We start from the raw sequence: 25,704 nt of genomic DNA, 5'->3' as shown, positions 1-25,704 counted from the left end.
TCACTATCTTACCAGAAGTAGCAGCCATGGTACCGCCTCAACATGTTTCGCTGTGTTTATGGGGGAATCAAGCTATTTTCTTTCCAAGTAAATTGCTCAGTTTATGGCCAGCCTTAGACTCTGTGTGCGAAATGCAGTGGCAACACTGGAAAGGGTACATATACAGTGGGGGAAAATGGGATTTTTGACTTGCCGTTAAATCCATTTCTCTATTGTTCATTGATGGACACAGCTCCTGAATTTTCTTAACCACTGGGACGTCCCAAAGCAGTGTTAAACAACTTTAGAAAAAAATTCCCAAGGCTAACCATAGCCAATCAGGTAACATAGAGCTCTACCATAAACAACTGGAGCTCACCTGAAAAATAATACACCTTCTAAACAGCAGCCTGCAAAACCTTGCGGCCAAAAGAAGCATCTACAGATGCCAACACATCCACTTTTACAAAGTTTTTATAAAGTGTGCACTGATGACCAGGTGGCCGCCTTGCAAACCTGGGTCACTGACACATGATGACGGAAAACCCAGGAGGCACTAGGCGCCCTAATAGAGTGCGCCTTCACAGGGAAAGTAGGAACCTGACCCTTGATGGAATAGGCTTGAACCACCATCTGTCTGATTCATCTGGAAATGGTTACAGAGGAAGCGGACAACCCTTTGTAAGGTCCATCCGTGAGCACAATAGAGAGTCTGATTTCCTAAAAGACTCCGTGGCTGCCAGGTACACCCTAATTTTCCAGACCACATCCAAGGCATGCAAGGCAATTTCCTTTGGATGGTTAGGCCTGGGACACAGGGAAGGCAACAAAAGTCTTCAGTCAAATGAAAGTCAGAGACCACCTTCGGAAGGAATGACGGACAAGGGCAAAGCACCACCTTATCCTTGTGAATCACCATAAGGTGAACAACAGGATAACGCTGCCAGTTCTGACACCCTGCACGCAGAGGTGAAAGCCACCCAAAAAAGGCCACCTTCTGGGACAGCGAAAGCAGGAAAAGCTCCCGAATAATTTCAATGGGAGGCTTCTGTAGCGCTGAAGGCACCAAATTAAGATCCCAAGGGCGACAACGGAGTCCGCACTGAAGGAAACAAATGTCAGACACCCTGAAGAAAGGTACGCACCAGGAAGTGTGTGGCCAAAGGTCGTTGGAAAAAACAGCCAAAGCCGATACCTGGCCCTTGATGGTACTCAAGGCCAATTGCTGTTCAACCCCCATTGACCCACACCACGCAATGTACGTCTTCCACGTACAACGGTAGATCTAGTAGTAGATTTCCTAGCTTTCAAACAGCGCAGTAATCACCAACTCAGACAAAACTCTATCCTTCAGCACCTGGCGTTCAACACTCAAGTCATCAAAGCCAGTGACTGTAAAGCAGGATGGAAGATTGGTCCTTGGAACAGCAGATCCTCCCCGAGAGGAAGTCCCCAAGGAGAATAAGTGACCAGCCGTACCAGATTGGCGTACTAAGGTCAGCGAGGCCAGTCTGAAACCACTAGAATGACCGGAATAATTTCTGCCTCGATCCTGCACAGGAGTCATGGCAGGAGTTCAAGAGGACTGGAACAAACTGGCAGCCCACTTTAGAATGCAAGCTACCTACCGAGCCACCAGGACACTTCTTGTGCCCCCTTGGTGATTGACATAGACCACGGCCTTGGCTAAATGAATTTGTATCGGACACCCCTGAAGATTAATTGTCCAATGAGCAAGACAAGTCTGATCGCTCAGAGTTCCAGTACATTAAATGGGCAGTCTGGACTCTGCCAGAGTCCAGACGCCCTGGACACATCTGTGCTGAGGACGCCTCCCCACCCGGACAGGCTGGCATCAGTGGCAACAACTGATCAGTACAGGGGGAGAAGGATTTTCCCTGTCAATGTGTTGGAGAACGAAGCCACCTCAAGAGACTGTGGATCCTTGTCCCATTTCACCAGAATCTCTTTTGTAGAGCTCTTGTGTGGAACTGTGCAAACAGACCACCTAGAAGGTGGACACTATCAGGCCCAGCACTCACATGCAAGCACGGAGAAATGACCGTCTGCTAAACAACAGAAGCTGAATTGTACCCTGCAATGTCTGGAGTTCTTCCAGAGGAAGAAACACTCTGGCTGTCCAGAGTCCAGAGTCAGACCCAGATAGTCCAGTTTTTGAGGACAGAACCAGGTTCAGAATCCAACCGAACAACCTCAGAGTTCACAGAGTAATCTCCAGATGTCCTTCAGTCGGAGACTCTGCTCGCAGAAGATCGTCCAGGTACCCCAGTACCATGATCCCCCGCTGACTCAAACAATGCTAGCACAGGGGCCAACCCTTTTGTGAAGACCCGAGGAGTGGAGGCAAGGCCAAAGGTCAACACCACAAACTGATACTGCTCCTCACCCATGGCAAAATTTAGGAAGCACTGGTGACGGGCACATATTAGGATGTACGTGTAGGCGGCCTTGATTTCGATAGAAGCGAGAAGAAAGCCCCCTGATGTAGGGACGCCACTACCGTGCAAATGGACCTTATGTGGAACTTCTGTACCCACACAAAGCAGTTTAGCGCTATGAGGTCCAGAATTGGATGTACCTTGCCTTCCTTCCTGTGAACTGTAAAGAGGTTTGAGTAAAAACCCCTGAAAAAGTTTTGAAGTCGGGACCGGAACAATCACCCCTTATAGTACCAAGTCTTGCACTGCCCCAAAGAGACCCTTTATGCTATCTGGGGACAAGTGCAGGTCGGAAGGTAAGAACGTTTTTGGAGGATAAGACCGAATTCAATCTTGTAGCCTGACAGAATAACTTTGTGGACCCACTCGTCCTGTATCAGGGAGGACCATGGTATCAGAAACCAGCAAGACGTCCCCCTACCCCAGATATGGGTGAGGGTGCCACCTCATGCAGAGGCAGCCTTGTCCGCAGGTCTGGAAGAGCCCGCTTGTGGCTTGCCAGACCAGATCCTCTCTGAACCTCCGGTGGAGGCCCTGACTTGATCCCTTGTATTGAGACCCTGAGGGACAAAAAACCTCTCATGAGCCGAGGAGAATGGCCCACGTCTACGACGGGGCTCCTTGCCCTTGGTAGCCGGCGGAAGAAGAGTACTCTTCCCCCGTGAGACCCTTAACAATGTAATCCAAGGAAGCTCCAAACAGGCAATCCCCTACAAGGTGAACATCAGAGAAGACCTACTTTAAGTCTAGTTCACAGACAACCATTTCAGCCAGATAATACGCCGAAGGACCACTGTTGATACAGACAACATAGAAATCAAAGGAGCCGCATCCAAAGAAGCATCACAGATAAACTGTAGCCCCTGGATCAACTGATCCGCCAGCTCCGCAAGACAGGGGGAAGCGGTTTACCCTCCAGGTCCAGGGGTAAAAGTTTAGCCCACTCGGTCAGAGTTTGCGACACCAGGGCAATAATAAATACCGGCCTAGATGCCGCACCAGCCACAGTGAACAAATGATGGGCCAGAGCCTCCGCCCCTCCTATCAGCTGGATCTGTAAAGGCCAGGGACTCCTCAACCGGAATGAAGGTAGCTTTATTCAACCTGGAAACCGACGAGTCCGCTTTGTGCCAAAGAACAGAAAAGATCAATATTAAAAACAGAGAATATTGTTCTTTTCTGATCTTTGGAACAATTGTGTATTATTAATCTACTTATATATAGTATCATGTATTGATTTATTAATCATTTTGATTTTTTAACATTATTTATTATTTTTGTACATATATTTCTTTCTCCTACAATAATAGTAATAAGTACTATCATTATTGGGTCACTGCCACTATTACTATTCACAGCTGTTTATGACCAGTACTCATGTGAAGTGACGAGCGCCATCTAATGCATGAACTTGCACACTGCGGCACACACACCCCAATTTGTTTACACTTATCCCTGACCTTTGCTCCTCTTGGGGAAGGGCGGTGTGGGCGGTGCATACTGGCTATACAACATCCTGGGAGTGTATGGTGGATCAGTGGCAATTTTGGCTCTGAGGAAGAGGGTTCTCTCTCGAAACACGTAAGCCAAACCAGGTCTTTGTGGATGCCATCACGCTATCCAGCAGTAGAGAAGTGTTCAGGAGGTGAGTGTTTCCAATTTCCTACATGCATGTACAAATCCAATGTTTGTGAGTATAATGTACGCTACCCATTTAGATTTTAATAAACCTTTTAGTGGTAATGCACATGGTCGGTGCGCCCTTTTCTTCTTGTCTTACAGTTTTTGGATACCCTTGATCTTGAGGGGGCAGCAAGACCACCTTATCTGTGCTAAAAAGACCATCCAGAACATTCACCTTCCCGCATACAACTTGAGCGCAAGGGAGATACTGTCCTTGATTGAATAGGTCTGCACCACCGTCTGTCTTATCCATCTGGAAATGGTCGCGTCAGACGCAGCCAACCCTTTCCGAGGTCCATCCGTAAGGGCAAATGGTAAGTCGGATTTCCTAAATGAAGTTGCCACTAGATACACCCTGTTTGCCCAAACCACATCCAGAGAATGCAAGGCAATCTCCTTAGGCCTAGAACACAGGGAAGGCAACACAATGACTTAATTCAGATGGAAACCAGAAACAACCTTAAGAAGTAACGACTGACAAGGGCAAAGCACCACTTTATCTCTGTGAACCACCAGGTAAGGTGAACAACAAGACAACGCCACTAGCTCTGACACCCAGCGTGCAGAAGTAATAGCCACCAAGAAGGCTACCTTCTGGCACAATGTAATCAGCGGAATCTCGCAAATATTTTCGAAAGGTGGTTTCTGGAGAACCCCCAGCACCCTGAATAAAGGTGTGAGCCAGAGAATGCGTAGCCAAAGGACGTTAAAAGAAAACTGCCAAGGCCAAAACCTGGCCCTTGATGGCTCCCAAGGCCAGGCACTGCTCTACACCTCATTGGATGAATGCCAAAATTCAAGCCACCGAAAAGGAACGGGGGTGAACCCCTATAGACTCACACCAAGCAATGCAAGTCTTCCAAACACGATGGTAAATCTTCCTAGGAGGTAGATTTTCTAGCTTTTAACAGTGTGGGAATCACCAATTCAGACAACCCCCTATCCTTCAGCACCTGGCTTTCCACAGCCAAGCCATTAAATCCAGCAACTGTAAAGCAGGATGGAAGATTGGCCCTTGAGCCAATAGATCTTCCCTGAGAGGAAGCCTCCAAGGGACATCGGCGACTAGCCGCACCAGATATGCGTACCAAGGCCGGCGAGGCCAAACTCAGGCCACTAGGATGACCAGAATCCCTTCTGCCTCGATCCTTCGCAGGAATCTCAGCAGAAGTTTTAGAGGGGGAAAGGCGTATATCAGACGATACTGGCCCCAAGGACCCACCAGTGCGTCTGAGGCGTCGGGAAGAGGATCCCAAGACCTTGCACAAATCTCTGTACCTTCCTGTTGAGACGAGAGGCCATCGGGCCCACCTCAGGAATTCCCCACCGGAGACAAAGCTGATGAAACCCCTCCGGGTGAAGTGACCATTCTCCCTGGTCCAACGCCTGTCGACTGAGGTAATCCGCCTGCCATCCGAGGTGAGCACCGTCCAGTACAGGGGAAGGAAGGATGTCCTGTCGAAGCGCCTGAGAGTGAAGCCACGAAATGAGGGACCCTCTTTTACCCTGGCTCAACAGAATCAGATTGTCTAGAGACTGTGGATTCTTGTCCCACTTGGCGAGAATCTCTCTCTGCAGAGGAACTGTGGAACTGTGCAAACCATAGAAACCATAAGGCCCAGCACCCGCATGCAAGTCCTTAGAGATGACCGACTGCTGAACAACAGGAGCCGGATCGCATCCTGCAGCTTTGAGTTTTTCCCCCTCAGGAGAAACACCCTGACTGAGGCGGAGTCTAGAGTTAGGCCCAAATAGTCCAACTTGTTGGACAGAACCAGGGCTGATTTTTGGAAATTAATTTTCCAACCAAACTCCTGCAAAGTCCGCACAGTAATATCCAGGTTGCCCTTTAGAGCAGTCAGAGAAGAAGTCAGAAGAAGATCGTCCATGTATCCCATTACCGCTGACCCCCGCTGTCGCAACAATGCTAACACCAGGGCCAACACCTTTGTGAATACCCAAGGAGCTGAGGCGAGACCAAAGGGTAATGCCACAAACTGATAATGCTCATCGCCCACGGCAAAGCGGAGGAAATGCTGATGACTATCATATATTGGGATATAAAGGTAAGCCTCCTTGATATCGATATAAGCCAGCAGATCCCCTTGATGAAGGGATGCCACTACCATATGAATGGAATCCATCCAAAACTTCTGTACCCGCACAAAGCCGTTCAGGGCCTTGAGGGTCCAGGATAGGACAAACTTTGCCTTCCCTCCTAGGAACTGTAAACAGGTATGAATAAAACCTTGAAAACGTTCCAATATTGGAACCGGTACAATCACCCCTTGTAGCCGCAAATTGTGCACCGCCCCAAAGAGACCTCGCAGGCAGTCTGGGAACAAATGCAGGTTGGAAGGAAAGAATTTCTCTGGAGGACAAGACCGAAATTCGATCTTGTAACCGGAACGAATCAGCTCGTGGACCCACCGTTCTTGAATCAGGGAGGTCCGCGGGTTCGGAAAGAAGCAAAGACATCCCCCCACCCCAGATACGGATGAGAGCGCCCTTTCAGGAAGACGAGGGCTTGTCTGCAAGTCGGGAAGGACCCGCTCTCGGCTTATAAGACCAGTGCCACTTGGAATCTCCGGAGGAGGTCCTAACGGATTTGGGTCTTTTGTCTTGAGAGCCTGAGGAATGAAAAGGCCGCTTATGAGATAAGAAAAAAAGGACCACGTCTGCGACGAGACTCCTTGCCCTTGGAAGCCTGTGGAAGAAAAGTACTCTTCCCTCCTGTAAGACCCTTAATGATTTCATCCAGGGAAGACGTGAACAAGCAAAGGGAAGATCCGATAAGGCCTTCCTGGAAGCCTGGTCTGCAGACCAGAATTTCAGCCATATCATGCGCCGAAGGACCACTTTTGTCACGGACAGCCTAGAAACCAGGGGAGCCACATCCAGAGAGGCATCACAGATAAATTGTAACCCCTGGACCATCTGGTCCACCAACTCCACAAAAGGTAGGGGGAAGTTGTTCCCCCTCCAGATCCTGGCACAAAATCTTTGCCCAATCCGTTAAGGTCTGGGACACCAAGGCTATGGTGAACACCAGCCTAAGGACTGAAACGGCCACGGTAAATGTGTCTGACCAAGGTCTCAGTTCTCCTGTCAAAAGGGTCTTTAAAAGCTGGAGACTACTCTATCGGAATTAGAGTGGATTTATTCAGCCTGGAGAACCTGAGAATCCACCACCGGTGGGGACCGTCCACTTCTTTAAGAGGGATTCTTCAAAAGGATACCTTCTAGGGAAACATTTAGGCACCGCCATATTGCATTTAGGGGAACCCCACTGACTTGCGACAATTTTGTCAAAATAGGCGGGAAAGGGGAAATTCTTTGCCGCTTTTGAGGATATGCGGGTACCGAAAGGAACTGGCGCCTCCGCCGCAGCCTCCATTTAAAAAAAGTTTCCCGCACTGATACAATCAGTACATCCACCAGTGCCTTATCATGCGTGCCTGTAGTAGAAGAGGAATCATCCAAACTATCAGGTTAGTGTCCGCAGAACCAGCAGGGCGACTCGCGTCTGCAGTGGCCAGATCAGACTCAGAATCTGAGGAGACAAAGGAGGAAGGTGAAGGCGGGGGATGCTTTTTGCTAGTCCATTTATGCAGGACCATATCAACCTTGGACTCAAAAGGACTCCAGGAGTGCCGCCATTGCAGACAGGGTGGACTGGGACCCAGAAGACCCACAGCCTCTGAGAGGGGATCAGGCGGTAAAATATGCTCCAGGGACTTCATGATTAACCAGGTGGGAAATCACACAAGCAAAAATGAGAAAACATTGCTAAGTGACCCCCCCGCCGTGCCGCCACAAGTCCCAGCACAACCAGTCGCTGCTATAGCAGAGAGAGGGAGAGCCGCAAGGCACCCACAGGGATTCCCCACCACCAGGCACAGAGAAGAACACCAGATGCTGCACACCATGCGATGATCCGAGAGAAAGTGGAAGACCAGGAGTCAGCACTAGAGGAGAAGGAGGAGCTCCAACTGCTGAATCACTGCCCATAAGGCTCCAAAAACATGGCCGCCGCTATTTGTCAATGGGAAACCACAAGAAAATGCCCACTGGACTACACAAACAAGGCCGCCGAAGACACAGCCAGCCATCCACAACAAAATGGTGGCTCCTGGGACCCACAGGGGACCCCAAGGGACATTCTAACAGCAAGGGGGGGCCTTGCAGAAGCCCCCCACCAGGACAACACCCCCTCAAAACCACGAGTTTGGCTAATAGCGGCATGAATCCCCCCGGCCCTCATCGCCCCCTCGACACCCCTAAATGTGGACCTGGAAAGGTATGGCCACCTCCTGAGGGGGGAGGGGAGAAAGAGGGGGGAGCTAGGTGTGGGCAGATGGGGAGTGGTCCACAGGGGATCCCGACATACGGGGGAGGTACGCTGTATGGAAAGGAAGGGAAGGGAATCTGGGGGTCTGACCATCCCAGGGAGGGGCCCACGTCCACACCAAAAGGCGGCCAGGAAAAAAGGGGGGGAAACTACTTACCATACCTAGGAACAAGATGGGCACCGATCCGGGCAGACCACCGCACCATCAGAATGGGGGTGCTGCGGGCCAAGAGACATGCTGCGACTCAGGCTGGGACCAGGTCGTATGCATCCTCACAAGGCATTTTACTTGCAGGGCCAGCCCCCGTCCAGTGGGGCTATGTAGCGGTCGAAGCTAGCACGGAGCTGAGGCCTGCACATGCTCGCTGGCCAGACTGGGGAGACTATGGATCTAGAATATCCAGTGCGTCGCCCAGGCAGTTGACTGTAGTTGTCACAGGAACAAAAAATAATAAGAGGAGAAAATTCCATGTAGAAAAAGGAAAAAATGCTAGAACCAGAGATCCCAGCAAGGAACTAGGTCCTTACTCCTGACTAGGCAGAAAAAAACTGAGTGCCTATAGCTCAGAGTGGGTGTATACCCCTGGGACTGCCCATAGGCGTAGTCAAGCTTTTCTGTCCTACTCCTGTAGGGGGCAGTATAACCCAATAGTTAAGAAGAATCAGGAGCTGTGTCAGTCAATGAAGGAAAGAGAAATAACGATTTGATCCCCTGAAATTTTGTAAGTTTGCCCACTAACAAAGAACAGAAGGGTCTATAATTTTTATCATAAGTATAATTTAAATGATAGACAGAATATCAACCAAAATTCCAGAAAAAAAAACACATAAAACAAATGCTATAAAATAAGTTGCAGTTCAGTAAAATAAGTAATTGATCCCCAGGTAAAACATGACAGTACTTGGTGGAGAAATCCTTGTTGGCAAGCACAGGGATGGTATTCTTAGGGTCAATTAGTCTTTTTCTTCCCCAAAACAAAGCGAGTCGAGTTAATGCCAAAGAGCTAAATATTGGTCTCATCTGACCAAAGCACTTTCTCCCAATCCTGCTCTAAATCATTTAGATGTTCATTGGCATGACTGTACATGTGCCTTATGAGGAAGGGACTCGTAGTATTTGAAGAAAAATGCTCACTATGCTCCTAAGAACCCCATCCCTACAGTCAAGCACGAAGGTGGAAACATTATGCGTTGGGGCTGTTTCTCTGCTAAAGCTACAGACCAACTTTGCCACATAGAGGGGCCAATGGATGGGGCCATGTATTGTAAATTCTTGGATGAGAACCTTCTTCCCTCAGCCAGAACACTGAAGATGGGTAATGGATGTGTCTTTCAGCATGACAAATGACCCAAAACATACCACCAAGGATACAAAGGAGTGGCTCATGAAGAAGCACATTAAGGTCATGGAGTGGACTTGCCATTTTCCAGACCTTAATCCTATAGAAATGTTATGGAGAGAGCTGAAACTTCGAGTTGGCAAGTGACAGCCAAGAAACCTTAAGGATTTAGAGAAGATCTGTAAAGAAGAATGGACCAAAATCCCTCCTGGGATGTGTGCAAACCTGGTCACTAACTACAAGAAATGTCTTACCTCGGTGCTTGCCAACAAGGATTTCTCCACTAAGTACTAAGCAATGTTTTGCTTGGGGATCAAATACTTAATTTTACTCACTGAACTGCAACTCAATTTAAAACATTTGTAACATGTGTTTTTTCTGGATTTTTGGTTGATATTCTGTCTCTATCATTTAAAATACATCTCTAATAAAAAATTTTAAACCCTTCATTTCATTGTAATTGGGCAAGCTTACAAAATCTGCAGGGGATCAAATAATTGTTTTGCCCACTGTACATTGGCGGCCATATCATTTCCACCACACAGAAGAAGAGAGGATCACTGGCAGAATCGACAATTTTCATTAAAAATCGAAGACTGAAAAGAAAACAAAAAAAGAGGCATGCACTTTTCGTGAAATGTAATGTGAAGGCTTTAATGTGATTTCTATTTTTGGGTTCACTCGCACTTTAAGTGATTACGATTTTGCCATGCTAGTGAAAAAAAAAAATTGCCATAACATATTTTTCATACAATTAGGGAAAAAAATCAAAGATGAAAAACACTAAGGTTAATGCAAACAGTAGACCAAATCTCACAGGGAAGACCCTGTAGACGATGAAAATGGGTATTTTAATGTGCCAAAAAACATTTGAATGGAAAACAAATTATAAAAAAATATATATAAATATTTATTAAAGACATGATAATAAAAACATCACATGAAGATACAATATCTAAAAGGTGCAATGCAGCACATCCTACAATGCGATGGATTGACGCGTTTCACCCATGATTTGGGCTTCCTCAGGATCCAGATGTATAGCAAGCTTTCGCAAAGAATATATATACACCCTAAATAAAAACACCAAGCTATAATTCATCAGCCAAGCCACAAAACGTGACTAATTTGTTTTTCATTCAATAGATTTTTTTTTTTGGCACATTATAATCCAAATTTACCTTGTCTACAGGGTCTTCCCTGTTAGACTTGGTGTATTGTTTGCATTCAATTTACAGGGGATTGTGTTGGTACTCTTTTTGAAAGATAATTACTCTGCACCCAATTTCCACTAAGAGGTCTATTTTACCTAAGATTCGTACAAATGGTGCAGATAATTAGGGTGTAAATAATTACTTTATTTTTCATTCCAGCAGACTCCCTCCAGTGCTGTGACTGCTCCCCCACAGGTACTCTGTAAGTTGCCACCAGCTTTAGTCGCACTTCAGCCTCCTAAGCGTACAATAAAGGTTTAATGTTCCTGTATTGTACGTGAGGACACTGAGGTTCCACCCGCACTTCTTTGATTTCCAAGACATAACGAGCAGCTACCCCTTGCAGTATAGGTGGTTCACTGCAAGAGTGGAATTTTTTAAATTCCTTAAATTGGACTTTAAAGAATACAATGTAAGTTTTTGCATTGCAGGAACATATTTTATACCTCAAAGCTCAGATCATGTGTTATTAATGGAAAAACACTGAAATACCCATGTTGTGGGACATACACACCTCTGTATTAATTTACTGTATAGCCTGCTATACAATGTACACAGATAAATGCAATGTCCCACTGTTGCCAAATGTATCTCATACTACACTGCCATAATTCTTCTGCATGACCATTTTTACAAACCAAAGGGAAATCTCCATTAGATAACCAATATGTGAAATGATTAGCAGATTAGTGTGACTGGGTAAATCTCACAACCCTGCCATGACGCCACACAAGTAGAATGAATTGGAAATAAATAAACATCTCTGAGAACAGATGATGTGATAAGCTTTGCTCTAGCAAGGCGTTCTATGATCTCAGTGGAACCACTTGTGGAATTTCTCAGCTGTGAGTAATGAGGACTCTAGTATTTGAGGTCACAAACAGGACAGTATACAAGTCTAAAATCAGATAATCTTTCCATTTACAATTTAAGTTATAATGTGTAATTTGCTTTTTATATAGTTTACTACTGTAATGTATTTAAACATTTTAGAAGTTGTTCAGTGTCAAATAAACAGTGGGTGTTTCACACATATTGAGAAATAATAATGGTTAAAAATTTGACAAAGTTCATGCTATCTCATTATGAAAGCTGAAAAAAAAAAAAAAAACATTATCCCATTAAGGTGAGGTTAAAAAACACAAATCTATGACTTCCTAAGGAACGAGTGCCTATAGCTCAGAGTGGGTGTATACCCCTGGGACTGCCAATAGGCATAGTGATGGGAACTAAAAAAAAAAAAAAGCTATGGTAAAACACTGCAGATAAATTTTAAGTGAGGAGAACTAACCTCTTCGTCTTTTTTTCTTTTCTCCATCCTCTCCAATTTCTCCATCTTCATCGTCATCCTCATCTGATCCACTATCTTCAGAACCAGAAATTTCCTCTCCTAACAAATTTAATGGATTTGATGAAACAGTGGGCCCAAACAAAAAAGCAGCTATAAAATACCTAAATACATTATATAAGTGCTTTACCATTCACTTGCTTTGTTTAGCACCATCTGAAGGACACTACTTGGGTCTATGTCCCCTTTGTCTTTGCAGGTTTGCTTACCTAAGATTTAGATTTACATTAATTTCATTTAGTTCTAGTTGCTATTTATCGGATTCAGAGTCTTAAGCTTAAAACAATTGTAAACCCGCACCTTGTAAAGCAACCATTTAAGTTTAAAATGGAAATGAAAGCCAAAACATTTGTGTATAGATATAAAAAAAAAAAAAAAAAAAAAACACATTATAGATACCCTTTTTCTTTTTTTTTATAAGTGATCACATTCCCTCAGTTCTCAGCTGCATAAGAGTTGGGTGAGGAGAAACAGAAAGGCTATGCGGGGGGGGGGGGGGTGTCAGGAAAAGTCTGATCATTGCAGTAGAGCAGGCGGAGTTCCCAGCGTAGCAAGAGTCAGTTTGGTGCAATGAACATCTGCTAAGATGAGGAGTGAGAACCTGGAGAAAAAGGAAAAGGCATAGATCATGTTTAACTCATCCCACTGAGTCATCAGAGTGTCCACTTCAAAGGAACAAGGGTCCCTGGGCCGGAGGACAAACCTGTCCAGCTTATTGAATCTAGATGCCAGAAGATACAGATCTGGCACCCCCGACTTGTGGGATGGAGAGCCAATTACCCTTGCTCCAAAACACTGACAGCTGAAAAAGTCCACCCGAACATTTGTCATACCTGGAATGTGAAGGACAGATAGGGCTGGAACATGCAGTTCTGCCCAAGACAGAATCAAATTCACTTTGCTTTGAGCAGTGCTACCTCTGTTGCTTCCTTGATAATTAATGTAGGCCAATGAGGCAGAAGGCTCAGGCCAGTGAAGGGTGAGACTGAAGTTAGTCCTGGGGACAAAGATGGACAGAACCTACTGTACATTCAAAATTCAGGCCCAGGCAGCTTAAATCAGTGAGTTGGTTCTTGTGATAATTTTCAAAAGTTGAGGAACCAAACTAATCTTCAGTGTCTGCACTGTCTGCTGAACATTGACTGACAAGGATATGGAGAACTGGTCCTTTAGCAAATCATCCAAGTTCCCACAGCATGAATACCTGGAGCAGAGCAATGACCAGGGAAAGCCCACAGCAAAATGTTGATAGTGCTGGGGAGGAAAAAGAGACCTAGCCTATGTTATGTGAATTTTTTGTACCCACAGATACAAGTCCAGTGAATTCTGAATCCATTTGCTTTGGAAACTGCGACCAGGTTAAAAAAAAAAAACCCTTAAGACATTGATCATTAGGGACTAAGGTAATGACCCCCTAATAAATTAACTAATGAATAGCAGCAAGAATATCTATCTGTCTTTGCAGGGGACGGAGGCAAATTTAAATGCATGAATCCTAAACTTCAGTTTGTAGCCCTTGAAAATGACACTTGGGACCCAAACATTTGAAATTTATTGGGACTAAAAAGGCTGAAAAGCCCAACAAGTTAGGGCAACCCTTCAATGGGAAAAGGGCTTGAGACTAGACTTGGCTGGCTTAGTAATCCACAAAAGTGAAAGGTTCTGAAACCCTTGGATTCAATATCTTCAAACTCCTGTATAGGGATTACTCTGGTGGTGGTCATGGGTGTGGACAGAGTGGCGATCTAGATTTCTTCCCTTTGCTTTCCTCTAGTTTTCTCTTTTTATTTATTTTCCTATTCTACTTTTATTTCTTCTTCATCCCCTCTCTTCTTCCCCTTTCTTTCAGTCTCTACCTGCCCTTTCCATCTATTCCTTGAGGATGGTTGGCCTTGGGGAGCCCCCTCTCCGTTTCTCTTTTCATGCAAAGTGCTTCTTAATTAATGTAGGATTGGGGGACCATGTTTTGTGTTTGTTGGTATTTGTTATTCTTTCACTGCCCCTACAGGCAGGGTGAGAGGAGGAGAAAATTTTACGTCTAACTCCTTCATTTTCCAATCAAAGAATGTTGGGAAGAATGGCTTCCACAGGGCTACCCACAGATGGAATATAAGCCAGTTCATTAGGAACTAGCCAAACTTTACCAAGTGTATGGATATTCTTAGATTTTCAGCAGTAGACCTAAGAGGAAGAAAATAACTTTTCCTAGTCTCAAGAGCAGAAGGTCTACCTATATGAACAGTAAGAGTCTTTAGACTGCCATGGAGGCAACTATGGGTTGCAAAGAAGGGCCTGCCAAAAAAAAAAAAAAACAGGAATCTAAAACACAGGATTATTACAACAGGGACCATTAGTGTCTTGTTAACACAAAAAATTTCTGGGACAGCCACAGGGATCACCCCACTTTTGTAGAAATCCCTCCTCAATAGGAAACTGACGAGCAAAATGCTGGGGAGTAGAAAAGAGCACTTCAGCAGATTCAAGCTGCTCACTTTTAATGAACAGAAACTAACCTGTCCCAGGATCCAGTGCTGTCCTCACCCAGCCGGTTTCTTCACCAGGCTTGGGTCCCCAGCTCCAGCTTACTAACTGTGGGCAACCCATTATGAAAGCTTGCGGCTCCACAGATGGCTGCTCACTGTGCATGCATGAGCCACAATGTGCTTTAGGAATGGTCCCACTGCTTTCTGGGACCTGTGATGTGTCCCAAAAGGCTACAGGGGAAGGAGGGGGGCAACTGGAAGTGGGAGCCGGTACCTGTCAAAATAGGTATCCACTTCCCCCCACATAAAAAAAAAGCCTCATCCTGATCCAATTTCTTCAGGCTAGAGGAGAGGTCATTCTAGTTTACCTCCACCCAAGGCAACGCATCAGCCACAAGAGCAAAGTCAGAGACTGACGCAGGAGTTGAAACCAAAGTCCCAACCATGAGCATGTGCCAAAAGAAGAAATATGGCACGTTCATGCACAGTGAAGTTATCAAAACCACATTCATGCAACAGAAGCTAAAACAATACTGTCTCCAAATTTAAAAGGTCAGTGCTTTAGCTTCATGGCTGCAACACATTTAAAGTCTTGCAGCTTCCAAAACAGCCATATGGTCCCTAAGTGGCAGCACCCTGGGTCAGAAATGGCCGCAAGCGCTGTAACGTAGTTGTCTTCTTCTAGGTCTGGGAAGGATATATAGGGACCAGCCCTATCCTGGTTTTGCGCTCCAAGATGGGCAAACCACCAAGGGGCCTTCAGGGACAGAGCTCCACCAGCAGCAGACCACGGCCCTGTACTTGTATACCAGTCTGAAACTATCTCAGAATAATACACCATGTGCCGAGGTGAGCACCCACATAAGTGCACAAAGCAATATCACAAGCCAGCTCTGCATCTTCTCCAAGCAGGGTCCATGTATGGTCCTTAAAGGCACAGCTGAGGGATAAACTGATTCGGCAGCTATAGAATCAGGTCACAGTGGCTAAAAAGCTTGAGCAAAGAATCAAAGGGATTGTAAAGCTTGATTTTTTTTTTCTTTTTTTTTTCAAATAAATGTTATACTTACCTGCTCTGTGCAATGGTTTTGCACAGAACAGCCCCAAACCTCCTCTTCTAGGGTCCCCTGCCAGCGCTTTAGGCTTCACCCCTCCACCGAGTGCCTCCATAGCAAGCTGCTTGCTATGGTGGCACCTGTGCATGCTCTCTTCCAAGCCCTGCTCTGTGTGTTCATAAGACACACAGAAAAGGGTTCAGCCCCTGCCCCCTGCTCCTTAATCCCTGGCTCTGAGTGACAGAAGTAGGAGCCAATGGCTCCTGTTGCTGTATCTGAGCCAATGAGGAGCGAGAGAGCCTCAGCTCTCTTGTACATCGCTGGATCAAAACCGTGTTGAGTATCAGGGGAGCTGCGGGGGAAATTGCATGCAGATGGTTTTTTACCTTACTGCATGGAATGCAGTAAGGTAAAAAAAAAACCTTCTGCCATTAAACCACTTTAAAGGAAACATTGACATTAAAGAGGAAAAGCTTCTCTCAGAAGAGAGAAGATGATGTCCATCACCTAATGAAACTAGCAAAAAAAAAAAAATGGAGGCTTGTTGAGAGTGCGAAGGGTTATAAAGAGGTTTTCCCTGCAGCTTTCCTTTTTGACAATAACCATTTACCTGAAGGTAGCTGCATAACACATATAACTCATAGTTATAATTAAGATTCTGTGTCCTGTACTGTACGTTTAAGAAATTCAGATCCCTAAATAATTCTAGTTGTGGCTGGTTTTCTTTAAAGTTTTTTAAAAAGGCACCATTTAGCACATACAAGTCTGAAAGCACATCATAGAAAGGGACATTTCTGAAAGCTGCCCAATCTCCTTGAACATTCATATCAGTCAAACATTACCTTCTTCAAGTTTCTTTTTAAGTTCTTCAATTTCTTTCTGAAACTGGCGCAAAAGTGCATCTTTAGGATCTTCATTGATTCTGGCCTTATTTTTGATATTTTTTGCTCGATTTGCATAGCGGAGGGTGCTGATTGTCTCATCGTAATTGTAATCTGCAGGACCGATGTTTGCGCACTGTAAAGTACATACATGGATTGAAAATCATCACTAAAAACATTTTCAGTCTTTTCTGACTGGCTTGCTTTTTTTAAAAATATCACAGTATTTTACAAATACTCCTCAGGTGCTGAAAATTTTTTTAAGTCCATAAAGAATATTGGTCAGAAATTTACACCGTGAAACAATATCACCTAAATATTAGGTACCGCACCGGTGATTTTTTTTTTTTTTTTTTACATTTTCCAATATATTATATCTTAGGTGTTCATGGCAACAATTTACCAATCACTGCAAACTTCAGAACAATTTGAAGTTGATTAGGGATCATTTACTCTTTAATGTGTATTGCCATTTATTGATCCTGTAGTCCTGTATGAGATACAGGGTCACAGGCAGCATCATTTGTTGGACACTTTCAATACTTAATGAACTCCTAAAAGAACCTAATGCACACTCAAGAATAAGGATCCTTTCATACGGCCTTTCCATTTGTTTCATTAGTTCAGTCACTTTTTTCAAAGAAAAAACATATTCAGTTTTTCATCAGCATTTCATCAGTTTTTACATCTACTAGCAATGGAAAAAGGGAATGTTTGCTCGTTTACATCTGTTTATCAGGTTTCTTTTTATTTATTTTTTTAAAACGTAATGAAAATAGGGCTTTGATCCGTTTCAAAAAATGGATGTTGAAGGACTTTTCCATAGAGTTGCATTGATATCCGTTATTCATCCGTCAACAGGATGGAATGCCCGTGTGAAAGGGGCCTAATTAATAAAGATATATAGTCACAAACCTTGGTTTTTCATAACTACATATACTGTAAGAGGAAACCTGTGCATAGAGATTTATCTGAGCTGCCTTCTCCTGGAAATTCTAGTTGTCTGGCAAATGAACTGCATTTAGCAATTTAAAGTCACAGAGAAAACAGGTTTGTTCAGGGTCCATCTTGCATCGGACTAACAGCCAAGTAGCTAACATTTTTAGCAAGAGTTCAGCTTGGCAGCCCTCATAAGTCTCAAAGTACACGTTCCCTAAATCAGCCTTTTTCAAACAGGGTGCCTTGAATTTTCTTCAGGGGTAGCTTGGCAAAATACCCAAAAATTGTATACAAGGCAGCAGATGGATGAAGCCTGCCTTTTAGTTACACAAAGTCACAGGTTTTCATTGTGCACCACTGTGACCTTCTAACTGCCAACCTCCTAACTACCAACTACTTCATTAGTTGATAAGGAGGAGGTCAGATGCCTGTATAGCAGCCTTGTTTTACCTTCCCTTGTCTCTCTCCATCAGCTTTTGGGACACCTTAGCTGAGTGATGGCAAAAAACTGAGGAAGAAGAGAAACATTGGTGTACTAGTCAGTAGCAACGTGCGCCTCAAATTTTGTGCCTCCTACGTGTGTGGTTGTTGCTGCATTATATAAAACGATTAGCATAGTTTTTACATTTTAGAATGAGGCTCCTCATGACTGTCTATAATTTTAAAGGGTGCCTCGAGATTTTCCATAATTTTAAAGGGCGCGTTTACTAAAAAAGGTTGAGAAACACTGCTTTAAATGGCTTGAAATCTGCTACCTTGGGAGTGCTTTATATTTAAGAGCAGTAGTCCCCAAACTGCGGGCTTGATACAGCCCTTTGCATGCATTTGCTATAGCGATTGGGGAAAGCTTTCTCCTAATAACATCATCATTGATGGGGTCCTATTCCTCCAAAGACAATAAGAATGGGGCACTATTCCTCCCACTGATACCATATTTGGGGCACTATTCTTTCTACGGACGATAACCATGGGGCAATATTCCTACCCCAACTGACCACAGACGCAAAGTAACTTTTTACTCTATTCCAAATGGTCATAGTTTGATCTCCTAAAGTCTTCATGATAGTGAACTGGCTCTTTGCTGAGAAAGTTTGAAGACCCCCTATTCAAGAGTATATGTTGGAACACAAAATAAATCTAGATGTCTGCAGCCTTCGTGAGACTATTCAAATGTATTGGCAGTAGTATGCTCATTTGTAGGATTTGAGGCATTAAGTGTTATTATGAAAAGGTCACCTTTCAGTAAAATGATTCACTATGATGTTATTAGAGAAACCTCAGCATGCCGGAAAAGAAAGCTTACAGGTGTTTTCCCAATGTCATTTTAAAAAAGTAAAAAATAAGCTTGAAGTACTGGTCAGTGAAGAGTGGGAAGCAGTCTTCAATTTAGAAGGTGTTCAGCTCTGCAGCTGGTTGGGAACATCTGAAGAGAAAATATTGGAAAATAATGGACTTGTCAGGATTATTGGGGAGATTAAATAAAAGAAAAAGGGTATATAAAAAGCTATGTATATTCAGTTCTATATAGAGATTCTGAACAGTACAGCAACCATCTTGTATGAGTTAATGGAAAGTACATGTTCTTTTGCAAAATGCCTTTACAGAGAGTCTTGAAATTTTCAACAGATATCTTTGTATTTCTTTAAAATCGTAAATAATGGGACTTTCTGACATTTCACCTGATAAAAGCCTAGCCAGGATGGCACCAGATGTTAAGGGGGGTGATGTCGTGATTGTCTGTATTTTACAATGAACAATAGTTCAGTGTATTCTATTAGGTTCATTTAAACTATATTTTAAAAAGATACCTTATATTGTGTGTAAGATGTATATTAACAAAATAAGTCTTATTCTATTATTGATATAATGGAATATATAATGTTAGATATATATATATATATATATAAGAATACTTTTTCTATTATGTGTAAGGACTTATGTGTCTTGAAGCCAAGTACTAATTCTACTTAAATTACCTCATTTTAGAAACGTTTGTATTTAAGTTATTATGACCGCCATGAATACTATATCCTAGACACAGAGTCTGACAGCAATCAAGTAATTAATGGATTTTCGCTCGCCATAGCTCAGGAAAGGTTATCAGTATAATGATAGTATTATTATTCTATATACTGAATTTAAAGAGTAATACAATACTGCCCTCTTTGGAGACTTCTACTAAATGCAGTCTCGGGATAAATCAGGTAATTTCCAATATATATATATATATATATATATATATATATATATATATATATATATTGTATTAATAATATATTCTTTATTAAATGGCGTTACCAGATCCAATCTCTGCCAAGATACAGGATGGAGATATTAGATGGACCTGTGTATTATGAGAGTATGGACAGGTTTTTATGTTGTTTTTATGATTATTCTTAAATATAAAGAAATTATCATTTAATTTTAATATCCAAAATACTGGGTGATTAGTAGAGAGGCGTTGCCAATGACCTCAACAGTTAATGGATAAAATATCCCAACCAATGGGGATAAAGTTCCTCCTTCTGGGTTGAGCTTATGGTAATTTTACTGGTCTTTTGTTCAAAACAAAATAAAAAGGGAACCCCAGATGTGAGAGACACACATTACGACAACATCAATTACACTTACAACACACGCGCTACTCACATCCATACATATACTCATCTATACATACTCCATCTTGCTCCATCATTTATCTGAAACTTTGAAGGACGCCAAACGAAACTCCTCCCTAACTGTCCACCATTTTGGGAAGGCAGCCATCTTAAGGACTCTGGTAATGACCATTTTAAGCTAGCAGCCATCTTAAGTGTGGTAAATATACCTTGCTGTTTATTTGATTTTATTTACAATTGTTTATTTCCTTCCTTATATGTTTTATATTTCATATTTAAGGGTAATGAGATTACAATCCCAGCCGTATGAACCATAGTAGATTTTTCTCTAAAAACTGATTTTTGTTTTTATACATTTTTATTAACCACTTAAGCCCCAGAAGATTTGGCTGCTAAAAGACCAGGGGGTATTTTGCGATTCGGCACTGCGTGACTTTAACAGACAATTGCGCAGTCAAGCGACGCTGTACCCAAACAAATTTGACGTCCTTTTTTTCCCACAAACAGAGCTTTCTTTTGGTGGTATTTGATCACCTGTGCGATTTTTTGATCATGCGCTATAAACAAAAAAAAGAGCGTCAATTTTGCAAAAATAACAATATTTTTCACATTTTTTTTATATGAAATTCCCCAAAAAAATTGTAAAAAATCAAAATTTTTTAACATTTTCGGCCAATTTGTTTTATGCTACATATGTTTGGTAAAAAAAAAAAATCACAAAAAGCGTATTTTGATTGGTTTGCGCAAAAGTTATCGCATTTACTAACAAAAGGGAAAGATTTATGTTATTTTTTTTTTTTTTTTTTAACGCGTAATGGCGGCTATCTGCGATTTTTTTTGCGGTACTGCGACATTGCGGCGGACAGATCGGACCCTTGACTGACATTTTTGACACTTTTGGGGTTACCAGTGACATTACTACAGTAATCAGTGCTATATATATGCACTGTTACTGTAAAATTACACTGGCAGTGAAGGGGTTAACTTTTTTGAGAGGGAGGGGCTGTGTGTGTCCCTAGGGGCGTGATTCTAACTGTGATTGGCTGTGGCTTCAGATGTATGAACAGTGATCAACGGTTCTACATAGTAGAACCGTATGATCACCATTCATACACCGGGGAGAATGACAGGCAGCTTGTTTAACCACTTTAATACAGGGCACTTCCCTCCCTTCCCGCCCAGGCCAATTTTCCCCTTTTAGCGCTGTTGCATTTTGAATGACAATTGAGCGGTCATGCAACACTGTACCTACACCAAATTTATGTCATTTTCCCCCCACAAATAGAGCTTTCTTTCGGTGGTATTTGATCATCTGTGCGATTTTTACTTTTTGCTAAACAAATAAAAAAAGACCGAAAAGTTTAAAAAAAAAAAAAAAAATTTTGTTTATGTTATACAATTTTGTAAATAAATAATTTTTTTCCTGCACTGATGAGCACTGATGAGACTGCACTGACAGGCACTGATGAGGAGGCACTGATGGGGTGGCACTGATGGGGTGGCACTGATAGGCGGCACTGATAGGCGGCACTGATAGGCGGCACTGATATGTGGCACTGATAGGTAGCACTGATATGCAGCATTGGTGGGCACTGATAGGCGGCACTGCTGGGCACTGATAGGCGGCATTGATGGGCACTGATAGGTGGCACTGATGGGCACTGATAGGTGGCACTGACGGGCACTAATGGGCACTGATAGGCGGCACTGATGGGCGGCACTGATCGGCACTGACGGGCGGCACTGATAGGCACTAATGGGCACTGATAGGCGGCACCGGTGGGCAATAATGGGCACTGGTGGGCGACACTTAAGGATGGCAATGATGGGCACTTGTGGGCAGCACTGATAGGGAGGGCACTGGTGGGCAGCACTGATGGGGTGGGCAATGGGGGGCTCCCTGAGCCCTGATTGCCATCCCTGGTGGCCATAGTGGGCATCCCTGGGGTCATAGTGGGCATCCCTGGGGTCATAGTGGGCATCCCTGGTGGATCTAGTGGCATCCCCCCCCGAGGGTCTGCACTGGTAATCAATGATCTGATTACCAGTGCCGACCCCCCCCCTGTCAGGGGAGCCGCCGATCGGCGCTCCTTTACTCGTGCCTGTCAGGCACGAACTAAGGAAAGCCGATCAACGGCTGTTCCTATTTACTATGTGACCAGCCGTGATTGGACACGGCTGATCACATGGTAAAGAGCCTCCGTCAGAGGCTCTTTACCGAGATCGGAGATGCAGGGTGTCAGACTGACACCTCGCATCACCGATCGCCGCTCTGCGCGCCCCCGGGGGGCGCCCAGAGCGGAGTTATCCTGCCGCCGTCATATGACGTCCGGTCAGGATAACTCAACCACATTCCCGCCGTCATTTGCCTATAGGGCGGGCGGGAAGTGGTTAAACTAGCCGCCTGACTTTCTCCCTCTCCCCCGACGATCGCCGAGTGACCGGCGGACATCGGGTCCGCTGGTCACACGCGCGGGGGGGGGTCCGTGACCACTCAGGGGCGCGCACTCGCTCCCTAGACCCTCACAGACTAGCGACGTAGACCTATGTCACTCTGCCTGTGAGGGGCTGACCGCCGCAGTAAATAGTCGTGCGGCGGTCGGCAAGTGGTTAATATCAGATTTAGCGCAATATTTGCGATCTAGTCTCCCGTTTTGCATAGCCTATTCTCACTTCATCCTCAGCGAAGTGACTGTTGGTTGCGCAATTCGCAGACAATTGTGGTCTGATTATATAGAACCTTACAGATCTTTGCTTATTTACATAAATATACACTATTCTATTCAGAGCAGTATAAATATTCTGACAGATTTTAACGGCATGTAATATAAAGATAAACAATTTATTGGTTTCCATTAAAAACATGTGTGGATAAATACACCCAAGATAACCAACCATATATCTAAAATCACATTGGACTACTAGTGGGTCCCCTGGAGGTTATGTTATCTATAATGCTCTTTCATACAGAATAACAATGCCTACGCATACAAAGATCCAACTCAACAGTGGCCGCTTCGGGGTGCCTGTATGGGATTGGGGTTCAGTGCTGCAGCTGTGGTGTTTGCTACCAATTGTGTGTCTGGTGTGGATGTAGTTAGGCATATTAATATTGTGTTGTATTGTTGTGCGTTTTTGTATAACATGTATGTATATAGATTTTCTGGTTAAATAAATGCTTACAAGCTCCCGAGGAGGCGATTTTGTAGTCGCAAAACATGTTGAGCAGAGCAAAACATATGGACAAGCGCTATCCCCCATTTAGAGGATCCTTGTATGCATAGGAATTGTTATTCTGTATGAAAGAGCATTATAGATAACATTATAACCAACTAGGGGACCCACTAGCAGTCCAATGTGATTTTAGATATTTGGTTTGCCATCTATGGTGTATTAATGGAAGGAATCACACACGATTTGAATGGAAACCAATAAATTGTTTATTTTTATATTATATGCCATTAAAGTCCATTATTTTCCAATATTTTCTCTTCCAATGTTCATAGAGGTGCCTTGTAGCCAACACAGGGCGCTATATCCATATGTATTTAATGGTTGGGAACATCTGATCACAGCCTTGCTTTTGTCATATGGAAATATATAAAAGGAGTACCACATGATTAGGTGTTCTCAATCAGCTGCAGAGCTTCTAACTGCTTTCTTGGCAAGTATCGGACTCTATTTGCAACCCACCATTTCTTGTTCTGCAGGACATTGTCCATCTACCACACGATTTTTCTTCTCTTTAGCTAAACACAGAATATGCTTTAAATAATACCTAATGTCAAAAGGTAGGCTAAGTATTGACATGCCTAGTACCATCAAACACTGCAGTTACAAAATACTACTGTTTAACCTCCTAGGCCAAACAAAACAGCATTAATAAAAATACATTACATGATGGTAACATGAACACTGGTGAATTATTTTATACAATTTTATTCCCACTGCAGTGTTGATAGGCCTGTAATATGTATAATGGCATTTACCATCATTGTCTTTGAATTCCCTCCCAGTGAATCCTGTAACAGCCGGGTAAGTTTGGAGTTCCTATATGGCACGTGAGTGCTCTTCCCATCAACCAGAGCAGAGATGACATTTCCCAGGGTGGAAAGTGACAAATTAATTTTTGTGGCTTCTTTCAGTCGTTGTCCGGTTGCTCCTGTCTTTGTTTGTCTTTCAGAACCCTAATGTGTTGAAGAAAACAGATATTATTGGAAGCAAGTAATGCACTTTCTCCAATTCAGTGATTTGCTTTTGTTAGCATATTGGAGTACAATAAACAGAACTATATATGCAGGCACATAATTATATACACGAATACAATTTTTTCTATTGTATTATTTCAACACCACTATGTTTGCTGGTATTGTTTGAATGAAGGCATCCTCAAATATGGGATGGTGGCAGAGAGTTCATTGATTTATTTCATGATACTCGTAATTATCTGTTTCAGGCTCGGAATTAAAGAGGAGTTCCACACTAAAAAAAAAAAACTTTTCACCGTCCGCTAGCTTACACAAACCTGAAAAAGAATTGGATAATTCAAAAATTTTTTTGTTTCACTTACTTTGTTTTTAATGAAAATTTACTTACCTTCCTTCCTCTTTCTCCCTCTGTGGCCCTCGCCGTTACTTCCTCCTTGCATTGACTCCTGCGAGATGAGCGTCATGGAACCCAGGAGTCAATGTGCCTGCACCGCCCCTGCTAGTCACTTGCGGTGCAGGCGCGTCATTCCCTGCTGAACAGCTTCTGGGCATGCCCAGAAGCTGTGCAGGGATGATGCGCCTGCACCGGAAGTGGCGAGCAGGGCATTCTGGGACTCCGACGTCACCGAAGAGGACGCTCCGGCTTCAGCTGTCCACACCTGAGATGGCAGCGCTGGACAAGATATTTTCAAGGTAAGTATTTCTTCTAAAAGGTAAATGAAACAGGGGACGCTTTAAATATCACACAAAGTGAGTAGATGTCGTTCCTAAAACACAAGTATTTCTGTTCATGGAGAAGCATTAATAAGGGATTTATATTAAAAATTGACTGACCGTAATCAAGTGCTACACGTTACAATTTTTCATTTGCCTAATTTTAAGTCACTAACTAGAAGCCAGTTTACGCATGTCAAGAGGATAGTATCTTATGCTGCTTTATTGGAAAGCAGGATAACATATTACAAATATTTAATCAGGGACAATCTGGCTCATATGTTATAGAAATTATCATCATGTATAGATAGTATAGATCATGTGCCCAAAACAAAAAAGGAGAGGGATAATGAGCTGCAGCTCAGGAAACGTCAAAGTGTACTGCATTCAAGGCTAAGTTTACCTTTTAGGAAAAAAATAATAAATGCACAT

At 43.5% G+C, this 25,704-nt stretch overlaps 1 protein-coding gene across 2 annotated transcripts in view; it reads right to left on the bottom strand.

Annotated features, from left to right (window-relative positions):
• KIF3A (kinesin family member 3A) overlaps positions 1-25,704 on the bottom strand; it is a 237,622-nt gene that overhangs the window by 134,242 nt on the left and 77,676 nt on the right. For both annotated transcript variants that reach the window (XM_082254247.1, XM_082254248.1), the window contains exons 7-9: positions 24,340-24,537; positions 16,755-16,929; positions 12,318-12,416 (exon numbers count right to left, since the gene is read on the bottom strand). In XM_082254247.1, coding sequence (XP_082110373.1) covers positions 12,318-12,416; positions 16,755-16,929; positions 24,340-24,537 — 472 coding nt within the window. The remainder of the gene's footprint in view (positions 1-12,317; positions 12,417-16,754; positions 16,930-24,339; positions 24,538-25,704) is intronic.

Source organism: Pelophylax lessonae (genome assembly GCF_965119305.1).
Source record: "Pelophylax lessonae genome assembly, chromosome: 4".
Lineage (NCBI taxonomy): Eukaryota > Metazoa > Chordata > Amphibia > Anura > Ranidae > Pelophylax > Pelophylax lessonae.
The sequence above is the reverse complement of the archived record's forward strand: the minus strand, read 5'-3'. Positions and strand labels throughout refer to the sequence as shown.